The 12,500-nt window shown below is 48.8% G+C and overlaps 1 protein-coding gene across 2 annotated transcripts in view; it reads left to right on the plus strand.

The window, feature by feature from the left end:
* The window catches only part of sox5 (SRY-box transcription factor 5), a 113,151-nt gene that overhangs the window by 5,168 nt on the left and 95,483 nt on the right, over positions 1-12,500 (plus strand). For both annotated transcript variants that reach the window (XM_056275821.1, XM_056275822.1), the window contains exon 2: positions 9,046-9,241. In XM_056275821.1, the coding sequence (XP_056131796.1) occupies positions 9,046-9,241 (196 nt within the window). The remainder of the gene's footprint in view (positions 1-9,045; positions 9,242-12,500) is intronic.

Here is a 12,500-nt window from a genome sequence, read left to right on the forward strand (position 1 = left end):
TGAGGTGAGAGAATTTTTAAAGTGAGGGACTATAGAAAGAGGCCAGCTGGGAATAAGTGTGTGTGTGTGTGTGTGTGTGTGTGTGTGTGTATGTGTGTGTGTGTGGACAAGCCACTGCCAGTGAGACAAATGCTCTTGACTCCTTTATAGATTCCTATACAAACGCAGCACAAATAGATGCCAGGCACAACAAGCTAAGACACCATCTCAGGCTCAGTAAAAATTAGACCATGTCTGCCGTCCCCCCCCCCCCCCCACACACACACACAGACACCAAGGGAGTGGGTCCCCCAAGCCCCGAGATGCACTTTTCCCTCTTTACTTCTGCCTCCCCGTTTTTCTCTGCCTCCCCTCTTTTATTCTACCTCCACAGCATTGTAAAAAACTTTCCCACGGACTGCATTGTCTTGGCCTGATACACAGGCCTGAGATAGAAACACACACACACACACACACACACAGGCGCTCACACGGGCGTGTGTCTGTGTGTGTGTGTGTGTGTGTGTGTGTGTGTGTGTGTGTGTGTGTGTGTGTGTGTGTGTGTGTGTGAAGCCATACACAGTCTTATAATAGATACGCCGATAATCATCATAATGCAGACAGACAGAAAGATAGTTAGAAATACAAACAAACCAATACTCCGGAGGCCAGGCTGGCTGGTGGGCTCAAACACACATAGATGTGTCGTGTGTAAAATCTGTCTTACAATCTCTCTCTCTCTTTTTTGTCTGTATTGTTTTTGCCCCTCCCCCCCTTACCCTCTTCATGCCATTGACTTCATCCAAAGTAAAAGGTCAAGCGAGAATCACGCCGTTGGGTGACTCAATGTAATAAATAAATAAATAAACAAGGTTTAGAAACGAAAAAAAAATAACGACTGAAAACATAACAAGGAAAGTATGTGGAGCCATGCCTAGTCAGTGACTAAAGCTTCGGGTGGCAGCAGCACAGCTAGGCAGAGAGGAAGAGAGGGAGTCATGGAGAGAGAGAGAGAGAGAGTCATGGAGAGGGGGGGGGACAGAGGAAGAGAGAGAGTCATGGAGAGAGAGAGAGAGAGAGAGAGGTGCTGGGAGAATTGTCAAAGTCCCACAGGCCAAATAAGCTGGACCACATCTCCCCACCCACCCCACAACGCAACGCTACACAACACAATGTACGACTGTCTTGCTGACGCGTATGTGTGTGCGGTGTGTGTGTGTGTGTGTGTGTGTGTGTGTGTGTGTGTGTGTGTGTGTGTTTGATGAAGGGCGGCAACATTATGCTGTGTGTTATTGCTTTCCACAGTTAAGACGGACAGGAAACATGGTTTGAGCTGTACGGTGTCCGATCTAGGGCGACGCACACAGAGGATGCTTTGTGTGTGTGGGAAGGTGTGTGTGCCTGCACTTTGTGCGAGTGTGTGTGTTTGTGTTTGTGTGTGTGTATAGGCGTACAAGTATGAAAGGCTGTGTGTTTGAGACTGTGTTCTTTTTTTCTTTTTTCTTTTTTTTGACCATAAAGGCGGGAGTATTGATTTTTTTTTTTTTTTGCCCCCTTCCTTTTAGACTTGTTTTACTTCAAACCGAATTAAGGTCACCATCCAGACCTTCAAAACCCTAATGAGTGCCTGTGTGTTGCAACATTGATACACTTTAAATGGGGGGGGGCAGCGCTTGTAAAGAACGGTATCCTAACTGGCGTAACCTCCGACCACATCGCTGACTCTACTGAGGTCCTCTCTGTTAAAATCGCTCTCCTCCTCCTTCTCTTTCTGTTTCTCCCTCCGTCTTTCCCCGTCTGTTGCTGCCCCAGTCTTCCCACTGTTCAAAAGGACAGACTATAAATAGATATTAGGCAATATCCTTAAGAGTCAGCGGAGAGCGGGAGTAGAAGGAGGGAGAGAGGTGGGGGGCATTCTTACAAACAGCTGATTGTGTAAAGAGGGAACACTTAGTAAGGTTACACCGAGAGAGGGATAGACGCAGGCAGACAGATGGAGAGAGAGAGAGACAGACGGAGAGACAAACGGGGCAGACGGCATTAAAATAAGTTCCAGTGTGGGAGAGGAAGAGGGGAGAACATGAGGCAGCTGAGAATCAAGGAGGCTGATGGAGCTGTAAAGAAATCGGGACCGCGATGAAAGCTTTGGGGGGGGGGTGAGATAGAGAGAGAGAAGGATATAGAAGGAGGAGGGGTGATAAAGCGAGGGATGGCATGATGCAGGTGAAACATTTGTTTAAATTCCCGCCCGAGGTGTCACGCAGATGTAAATGTAGCGGGCGGCGTTTTGCCTTATCATAAAGGCACATTCCGCCCAACTATGTCGACGTGCCCTTCTGTTCCTGCACAGCACCATTTCAAAGATGGCCCACTTAACTCTTCCAGGCGACTAGCCCTCGTACCTGTGACTGACAGGCGGGCGACGCTAAGCAGTCACGGGGTTGTGGGAAAAAGAAATGTCAGTTTGAGTCTCGACAGCGCCTTGCCATTAAAAGCGCGGCGCTTATTTTAACCGTACGCGCATTGAGACGCTGGATGTGGCCGACTTCTGTGCATGTTTGTCTGGCGGCTGAAATAGTGGGCCATAATTCAGAGGGAGAGACTGCTTGAACTCGGCATGTGTGTGCTGTAGACGCGCTCGCACACACGCACACACACACAGACACACACACGCAGTGAAGTCCTCCAGGGAAGGCTCCCACGCTCCCTAAAAGCCTGTTCTAAGTAGAGTTAACGAGAGTAGTTAGAGCCATGATTATGTTAGCAGCTAGACAATGAGAGAGAGAGCAAGAGAGCGAGCTCTGTAGGTGTGTGTGTGTTTATCTTTGTGTCCATCTATATGTGAGAGTGTGATATCCTCTGACGTGTGATGACTGCTGTGCCGTGAACAGAAAATGACCTAAGGGACTTCCCATGATGGGCTTTGTTTTGCTTGATTCATTGGCTGAGTTGTGGAGGAGAGTTTGAGGGCGCGCGGCGACACTTCTTTGAGTTAAGGAGAGGGTGTTAAGGTTGGAGTTGAGCTGAGATAGCTACAACAGCTGTGGATAAGGTTAACTTGAACTCCGCAGGCGTCCAAACCGCTCCTCGTTGAGTGCGAATGGGGCGGCAAGTGTAATGAATCAAACGACCCACCTCCACTTTCGCACGAAGGGTGCCGTGTCACGCCGGTCTTTCACTCCGTCTTCGTCAAACAGGAAACCATTCTTTACCCTGCCAGGGCGCCGTTAATTGCAGTGATTTCGCATACGGAAAACCGTTTATTTGCATGCGCGTGTGGGTCGTCATTGTTGTTTGTCGTCCGGGTTTGTTGAGATTTGCGCACATGCAAGTGGCGGCGCTCGGGTTCCGACAGGCTTGCGTGTGTGTGTGTGTGTGAGTAGGTGAGCGTCGCCTCCACTGGCGTGCCAACATAAAATGGGTGCCTTGATTACAGTAAGCACTGGCTAGGCGACAGTTAACCACAGCTGATAGCGATTATTCAGCCGGGTAATGGATGTCCGTCCCTGGCCGATTAGTGACTTAACAGCAGTGGACATATGTGATATGAGAGAGACTTTACTGGTGAGCCGCTAATCATCAAAAAGCCAAGGGGAAGTGGCACTCTAATCTCAGCTTAGCCCTCGCACCGTGCGTGTGCTTCTGTGGGTGTGTGTATGGGACAGAGAGACGGAGAGAAAAAGTAGAGATTGGCAGAGAGAGAAGAGGAGAGAGAGAGACACAGACAGAAAGAGAGAGGAAGTAGAGATTGGCAGAGAGAAGGAGAGACGGAGAGAAAAGTAGAGATTGGCAGAGAGAGAGGAGGAGGAGAGAGACATAGACAGAAAAAGAGAGAAAGTAGAGATTGGCAGAGAGAGGGAGAGAAAGTTGATTGGCAGAGAGAGAGGAGGAGAGAGAAAGTAGAGATTGATGGAGAGAAAGTAGAGATTGCAGAGAAAGAGAAGGAGAGAGAGACACAGACAGAAAGAGAGAGAAAGTAGAGATTGGCAGAGAGAGAGAGAGAGAGAGAGAGAGAGAGAGAGAAAATTGAGATTGGCAGAGAGAGGGAGAGAGAAAATTGAGATAAGCAGAGAGAGAAAGTAAAGATTGCAGTGAGAGAGGGAGAGAGACAGAGCAAAAGTAGAGATTGGCAGAGAGAGAGGAGGAAAGAGAGAAAGTAGAGATTGATGGAGAGAAAGTAGAGATTGCAGAGAGAGGAGGAGAGAGAGAAAGTAGAGATTAGGGGGGAGAGAGGAGGAGAGGGAGACGGAGAAACCGGGCTTGGATTTGAGTTCCCTCTCTGGTTGTGTTGTGGCTTTGCGTTCTGATGGGGGGGTCAGATGTGGATGTGTTAGTTGTGTAACTTGCCAAGTCATCGACTCCACGTATGTACACGTACTGACTTGTTGGACACGTTAGAAATAATATTTAACATTCAATATTGTAACCATGGTACTGTTTCACTGGACTGCTCTCTGGAAACCATTATTGGCACACGCAAGTGTGTGTGTGTGTGTAGGGTATTGCGTGTGCTTACATATCCTTGGCTATGTATGTGTTTGTGTTTTTTTTTCTTTACATGTGTATGTTTTTGTGTGTATGTGTGGGGTATGGTGTGTGTTAGAGAGAGAGAGAGAGTGTGTGTCCAGCCACCACAGAAGGATGGCACAAAATTATGCAAATGTCCTCTAATTACGATGCGGCGATGTTACCAATTTACCGTCTTAACAAAGGCTTGGCTTTCTGACCCTGACATCAGTCCGTGTGCTCGGCGGCCTCCTCCGGCTCGCCGTCAGCATGGCGGCCCTGCCAAACTTTTAAACCAAGTGGCTGCTGTAACCTGCACACCCGCCGTGCTCAATTGTATAGTAATTTTACTTCAAAGGGAAGAAGTGGGGAAGAGGGGCTTTTACAACCTGAGCCCCCCCCGCCCGCCCGTCCTAACAGACGCCTGCTGCAGAGGAAGTCCGCACAGGAGCGGAGGGGTGGTGTGGGTGTGAAGCGTGAAGAGGACTATAGAGGCAAGGAGGGAGGAGAACCGAAAGAGACAGGTAAGAAGAGAGGAGGAGGAGGAGGAGTGATGAAGCAGAGTGTGGGTCGGGCAGTCGTCCGAAATCCACCTCGGAGTGGTTTGGATGTCTCTGTTTTTTTGTTTCCCACGGCATTTTTGAAAAAGACATTTCAACGTGGCCACGTTTGGCAAACTAAGGAAGCAGAATTAAACTTGCGGGGGGGGGCGGTAAAGGGGTCTTGGGACTCGACCGCTTCTACTCGGCTTTGTTTCGGGGGGACATTTTCTTAAGCTGAACCGCGTCGGGTCTTTAAGGGATACTGAAGTGACTTGAGATCAGTGTGCTGGTCAGAGGTGTGCACAGGACGTGGGGGGAAGGGTTTGTGTGTGTGTGTGTGTGTGTGTGTGTGTGTGTGTGTGTGTGTGTGTGTGTGTGTGTGTGTGTGTCAGAAACACAAGGCCCCAGTGTGCGAGAGTGAAAGGAGGTAAAGTAAACAGGCAGTGATGAGGACAGACCTGCAGTGTTCGGGGCTCTGTTCTGTGTGTGTGTGTGAGTGTGTGTGTGTCTGTGTGTTATACTGTGTGTGTTTTGCAAGAGTGTGCGTGTGTGCGGCCGCGTGGCTCAAAGCCCTATAGTTTGTACAGCTGGGCCTACCACGCACACTGGATAGTGTGTGAAACACACACACACACACTCTCTCTCTCTCTCTCTCTCTCTCTCTCTCTCTCTCTCTCTCTCTCTCTCTCTCTCAGAACATGCATGCACAGTGCTCTCTGTATCAGGGCTCACCTGTACCATATGACAAAGCACCATAAATGTTATCGCACATTAGTTTCATATCGTTTTACAGCTCGCTCACCTGTCATCAGTACAAATAAAACTTCCTGTTTGATTTATGGCCCTGCCTCGTGCTGACCCAGCTCGGGGTGGTGGAGGGGTCAAGAGAACGGGGTGAAGTAAACGGACATGGATGCGGACTCTCTCCACAGCCGTTGGACGAGAGCTGTCGTCCGTACATGTGTGCGTGTGCATGTGCGTGTTTGTGTGTAGTTTTTATTGTGGGTGTGTACATCGGCCGGGCTACGTGATCGCCTCTCGGCATACCTCATCTCGTGTGTCCTCGACACGTAGTTGTGCGCCTGAAACGCAGAGCCCTTCGCTGGGCAGCGCGTTAATGAAGGGAACGACTTCCACTGTGCGCCCGCACCGCGTGATCAAGCCCGGGGTTTGATTACGTGAAATGTGCATTGCTAATCTGATCATGATAGAAAATGGCTACTGTAATCCATTTAACAGGGTTAATTGCTGAGAGAAAAATCATCTGATCAGAGATATCTGTTTCGTGCTGTCCGATTACTTGCCCGATGACTTTAAACCAACTTTGCAACAACAAAACAACAAAACGGGGCATTCATATTCATATTTAGACATTACGGTATGACATTTTGCTAAATTCTGTAAATTGATCTCAGCTATTTGGTTTCTATTACATCACTAAGGAAATAAATGACGCTAATATGGCGGCGCGCTGAGTGATTTTACGTTTCATGCTTGTGCAGTGTAACTGTGCTGGAACGCTGAGATAATTCCTCCAGCGTGTAAAGTTACATTCAGGTAATTAGTAATTTGTAATGGGTTACATTTTGAAAGCACTCTTCCCCCATATGTGACCAGGCCACGTGCTGTCCTACCTAATGCGGGACTTTCCTCAGCGCCCCTCCAGCAAGCAGCACTCAATATTGTTTGCCTTGCCGCTGTCATAAGGCAAATAAGCAATAAATTAGCTGCGGGTCTGCTCCCAGGAACAATGCCAGATGTAGAGTCCAGAGGAAATCTAATAGAGTCAAGAGTGTAATCCGTTTATCAGACACAAGCAGAGAGACACGGGGAAGGACAGCGTTGGGGAAGTTGGAGATGGAGAGATACGGAGATGGAGGAGGTGAGAGAGGAAGATGGATAGTGACGTGGCGGTCTATTCCGTTGCCTCCCCAACACAGGGATCAGCGGTTCGAATCCCTGTGTTACCTATGGCTCGGTCGGGCATCCCTACAGACACAATTGGCCGTGTCTGCGGGTGGGAGCGCCTCCTCTGGACGGTTGGGGCCCCTGTTCAGGGGGGGTGGGGACTAGGGGGAATAGTGTGATCCTCCCACGCGCTACGTCCCCCTGGTGAAACTCCCCACTGTCAGGTGAAAAGAAGCAGCTGGCGACTCCACATATATCGGAGGAGGCATGTGGTAGTCTGCAGCCCTCCCCGGATCGGCAGAGGGGTGGAGCAGCGACCGAGACGGCTCGGAAGAGTGGGGTAACAGATAGAGTGGTAGAAAGTGAGAGATCCATGGTGGGATGGAGGTGAGGATGTGGGGAAAATATTGGCGGGGGGGGGGTTTGTTGTTGGTTCTACCAAGAGCTAGTCTCGAGGGAGCGAGTGGAGGATGAGGAGAAAAAAAAGAGGAAGCCGGACGGGGACGGAAATGGAGAAAGGGGGGGGTGTTGAGGAATGAACGGGAGGATAAAAGAATTTAGAGAAGAGTCAACCGCCTTTTGCTTTCCCTCTCTCCTGGCTCAACTCACACATTAACCAGTGTAGTACAGAGCACACACACACAATCCCCCTCCTCCGCCGACCCCCCCCCCCCTTCGTTCTGGTTGTTGTCCTCTGCCCTCTCGCTGGTGTCTCGGGGAGACTGTTAGTAGCCTGTTACCCAGGGTCGTAGTCGCAGTGGCTTCAAGGCTGATGGGAGCTCGTGAAGCACTCGGCCGCTCTGGAGAGCCACACTGAATTCTGTTATCATGCCATATTCACTGCTCAGCCAAGGTAGTGTGATGCCGGGGCGGCAGGCAGGCAGGCAGGCAGGGGTGAGGTGTGTGTGTGTGTGGGGGGGTTACTTTGTGAGTGACAGAGTTCACCTAATATGTGGCGTTTTCTCCTCTCTTTCCTTTCAAGGGAACAAAGTAACAAATGCAAATGGCGGGGCCCGGCAATTGCTTGCTATTTTCCTGTGTGCCTCCATTGTCAGGAGGGGTTTCATAAACATTACTGTCACTGTCAACACTGTCTCGCTCTCTTGCTCTCACACACTCCCCTCTTCCCCCCCCCCCCGCTCTCTCACTCTCTCTTTCCCAAATCTCTTTCTCTGCCGCTGTCTTTCTCTCGCACGCGAGCGCACTGAAAGCCCGTTGTCAAAACACGGCCATTTCCTCCCGAGTGCCGGCCAAGCGGACTCCTTCTGCAGGGTTTGGACGTGTGAGCGTTGCGTAGCCTCCGTGGTGAACATGGGACCTGGTTGTGTTTGAAGGTGTACCGAGTAGCGAGGTGCTTGCACACTGACTGAAGGGGAGATTGTGTGTAGTTGTACTGCGATCGCTCTGCTGTCAGTGTTGTGTGTGTGTGTGTGTGATTGTGTGATTGTGTGTGTGTGTGTGAGTGGGTGAGTCAGTCAGTCAGTCTGAGTCAGTGTGTGTGTGTGTGTGTGTGTGTGAGAGAGTGAGAGAGAGAAACAGTACATGTTTTTGTATTCAGTGATTGATTTAAAAAATGTCAAGGGGGTCGGTGGGGACAACAGTCCCAGTAATGGGTGGGTGGGGGGGATTGGCAGGTACACGTGTCGAGTATAGATGGGACGGAAACGGGGGATTGGCAGTTGGTCAGTTTGTTTAGCAGTGGAGGGATGACAGCCCTTGCACCCCCCCCACCCCCAATAGTTGTATTCAAAAGAATTACTGAGCACCTGTTGGCAGAAAACCCCTCTCTTGAGACGCTGAATAGTCTTGTACTTTAAAAAAAAAAGAACCTTTTTTCCGTCATTTCTTCTTGTAAAAATACCAGGAAGCCGTCCTTCAGGCAAGAAGTGAAGGTCTCGCTCTCCAGCAGCTTCACAGAGTAGCAGCATTGTTTCAGTAGAAACCTCTCAGCTATTGCACCACAACAGCCAAAACACCACAACCCTGCACTGCTCCGTTAAATCATCCCTTGAATATTACTCACTCTTCCTCCTGTTATTCTCCCTCCCTCCCTCTCACTGTCTTTCTCTGTCTCCTTTCTCCCTTCTTCTTCCCCCCCTTTTTTTTCCAGGATGTCTTCCAAGCGACCAGCCTCTCCATATGGGGGGACAGATGGAGAGGTAACCATGGCAACCAGCAGACAGCGAGTGGAGGACGACGAGAGTGAGGGACTGGGCGGTGTCATTCACCTCCCCCTGGCCTCCTACTGCGGCAAGGTGTCCCCCCGCTCGCCCGCCAACCACCACTTGGACAGCCCCCCAAACACAGTAAGTGTTTTTCTTTTCTTTTTTTCAGAGGATGGCTGCATGTCGTTCGGGTCATGGCGAGCATGGGAGCTGGCCTGAGGTCAGCTTGTGCCGAGCACTGATCCATGATTCAGGGACAATAATAATGATAATAATAATAATAATAATGCTAATGATGATAATAATTAATGATGCACCAACATAACTTTTCACTGTCGATACCGATAGTGAATACGAATTTGAAGTATCGGCCAGTTCTGAGTACCAGTCCACTCCTTCCTTCACTGTTCTAGTAAACAGCTCAGACTCAAACCATTAGTTTGGGGTCAGTGGGCAAAATAATGAAAATAGAATTTGTTTTTGTTTTTTCCCCAAGATTAAGAAATACAGGCTATTAAGTGGGCAAAATGTAGTAAATTAAGTCATTTTGCTTTTACTCATGACATATTTACTCATGGCTTGTGGTATCAGAATCTCCAATATCTATGCCCTGTTTTTACCCTGGTACCAGCCTGATGTCCAATACCAGGATCGGCATAGGTGTGCCCGTGATAATAATAATACAGTAATTATTGTACAATAGGCATTGCCATTGTAAGACCATTGGCTAGCACAGTTGGATTGACTCTGCAAGTCCTTCATGAAATTTCCTCAATGGCCAGCTGCATGACCCACATTATCGGCCCACAGCACCATCGGCCTAGCCTTTCTTTGACACTTGTGACTGCCTCCTTGCCCCCCCCCCCCCCCCCACTGGCTCTTTGCCCCGGGGATTCTTGTCTGTCTGTCTGTGTGTCTGTCTGTGTGTCTGTTTGACTGGCGTGGGGAGAAAGTGACCCTCAGGGCGCAGGCCAGACATCAGATTATCAAGTGGTAATCCTGATCCGCAGCATCAGGAGGGGAGACTCTGCCCTGACCTCGGGTCGAGAACGCCATCATGCCCTTTTGTCTTCAGTTCTTGCTTCCAGTTCCACTTAAAAGCCCAATCTGTGATGTGTTTGACCGCATAAACTCGAGATACATTTACATACATCGTTTTGTGTCTTTTTCAACCCACTGTGATTTAAAATAAGGGTCCGTTTTCCTGCAGTGGTCACACACATTGCCAGTGTGAACACGCCTTGTCCAGCATCAGAAAACATTAGAAACTCAGATTTAGTTGTGGTTTACTGTCAGTCCTTATATCAAGAGACCTGTCAGTCAATTTGCCCGTGGAAAGGCTTTTTGATTGGTGTTGGAAAACTGGGTGAGGAGGCGTAGCGGTGCAGGATGTAGTCCATGTAGAAGAAGAAAGGGCCTTCTTTGCAGCTCTCCATTTTGGATCCAGATATTCTTTTTTTGCTTTGATTTGTTTGCACATCTTACAGTGAGTAAAAGTCACCTTTTGGCTCGGCGATTAGCTTGACAAAGGGAAAATATATGTCCACGTATTGTGGGTGTAGTTAGTGGTGAAAAGTAGTATTGTGGGTGTAGTTAGTGGTGAAAAGCACTGAGATTGAACTTCAGTAGCGGTGAAAAGCCGTCTGAGCAGAGCAAGCGTACTTTTTTCTTTTTTTTTGTGGAAGTGTTGCAGAATGAAACTTGGGGGCTTGTGTTTGGAATGAACGCGAGTGTGTTTTTGCTTGTTTTTGCGCACCACCAGCCGTCGCCTTGAGCCCGTTTGATGCAGAGAGACAGAGCTGTACCAAATATGTGTTGCGTGACTGCAAAGTGGAGCCGTGGCAGTGACTAATTTTCTTCAGCATGAAGTGTGACATGATGTGGTGGTGCTGAATGGATGTATGGTTCTGTGCATACACACAAGCTCCGCCCTGCACCTACGTGTGTGTGTGTGTGTGTGTGTGTGTGTGTGTGTGTGTGTGTGTGTGTGTGCCTGTGCAAAGTGCAACTATGCATACATAGCTTCTTGACTGACTATATTATGTTGCTCATGTGTAGTGTTGTACATATTATGCATCATATAGCGCATAACATATCAGTATGTGTGGTGTTGTTGGTCAGTGTTTTCACTACACACTGCATCATGAATACATTGTGCGTGTGTGGGCTCTATGAAACAGGACATTTTTAATTTGTTCGAAATGACTCGAGCTTCAGGCGGTTATTTGTTGTGGGTTTTAGGAGGGATGAGGATCTGTACTACACAACTGCACAGCACTTATGAAGATTTTTTGTGTATAAATGACACAAGGGGCGGGAAACACGGCTTATTTGAATAAAAGCCTTCCTAGTTGTGCAGTTTTCCCCTATGTGCGCGGCATGAGTTGTAAAGTATGAGCGTTGACAGTGTGTGATCCCTCCTGTGTTTACATCTCGATACACACCATGAAAAAGCACAGCGCTGCGTGCAGCCGCTGACCTTTGTCCTTGTGCGGCGATAAGCCAAACACTGGAAATGCAAGCAGGCCGTAAAACAATGAAGTGGTGCTTAAAGCTGTAATAGTAAGCTAATACTGTAATTAACCCACTCATTAGCCCACAGGCCCCGCCCACCCTGGACTCATGTGAGACAACTCATGTCAACTGTAAACCAAAGTCCTGACGGCCAGCAGTAACACACACACACACGCACACACACCATGCACCACACACACACACACACCATGCACCACACACACACCATATGCACACACCATAGACCACACACACACACACACACACACACACACACACACACACACACACACACACACACACATACATATGCCCACACAAGTTTGTAGAAACAAACACACACGCACACACGAGTTTGTAGAAACAAACATACACACACACACACACGTTTGTAGAAACAAACATACACACACCATACACCACACATACACACACTAACACAGGAGTTTGTAGAAACACACACACACACACACACACACACACACACACACACACACACACACACACACACACACACACACACACAGGAGTTTGTAGAAACACACACACACACACAGCTGGTCATCAGTAGTTGTGCGTGCAGCCGCAGGTGGTGGGAGAAGTTTATTAGGTGCAGGTTGCTGATGAGGGAACAGTTACATTAGATAAAACTATCTCTCAGATTCACTACACAGCACAAACACATTCACTATGCAACACAAACAGCTCATAGTCATGTGATTTCCTGCTCAGATGTGACCAGGCAGGAAGCGTTGTGACTCACACATGAGGAGTTAATGAGTGTTGGGTTTAATGGCCTGCTTTCAGTCCGTACACAGTGCATCATGAATGCTCGCCGTCCTGCGCCCAACGTGCTGGCATGTGTATGGCCGCTGCCGCCATTATT

The sequence above is a fragment of the Lampris incognitus genome, chromosome 3, assembly GCF_029633865.1.
Source record: "Lampris incognitus isolate fLamInc1 chromosome 3, fLamInc1.hap2, whole genome shotgun sequence".
Classification (NCBI taxonomy): Eukaryota; Metazoa; Chordata; class Actinopteri; order Lampriformes; family Lampridae; genus Lampris; species Lampris incognitus.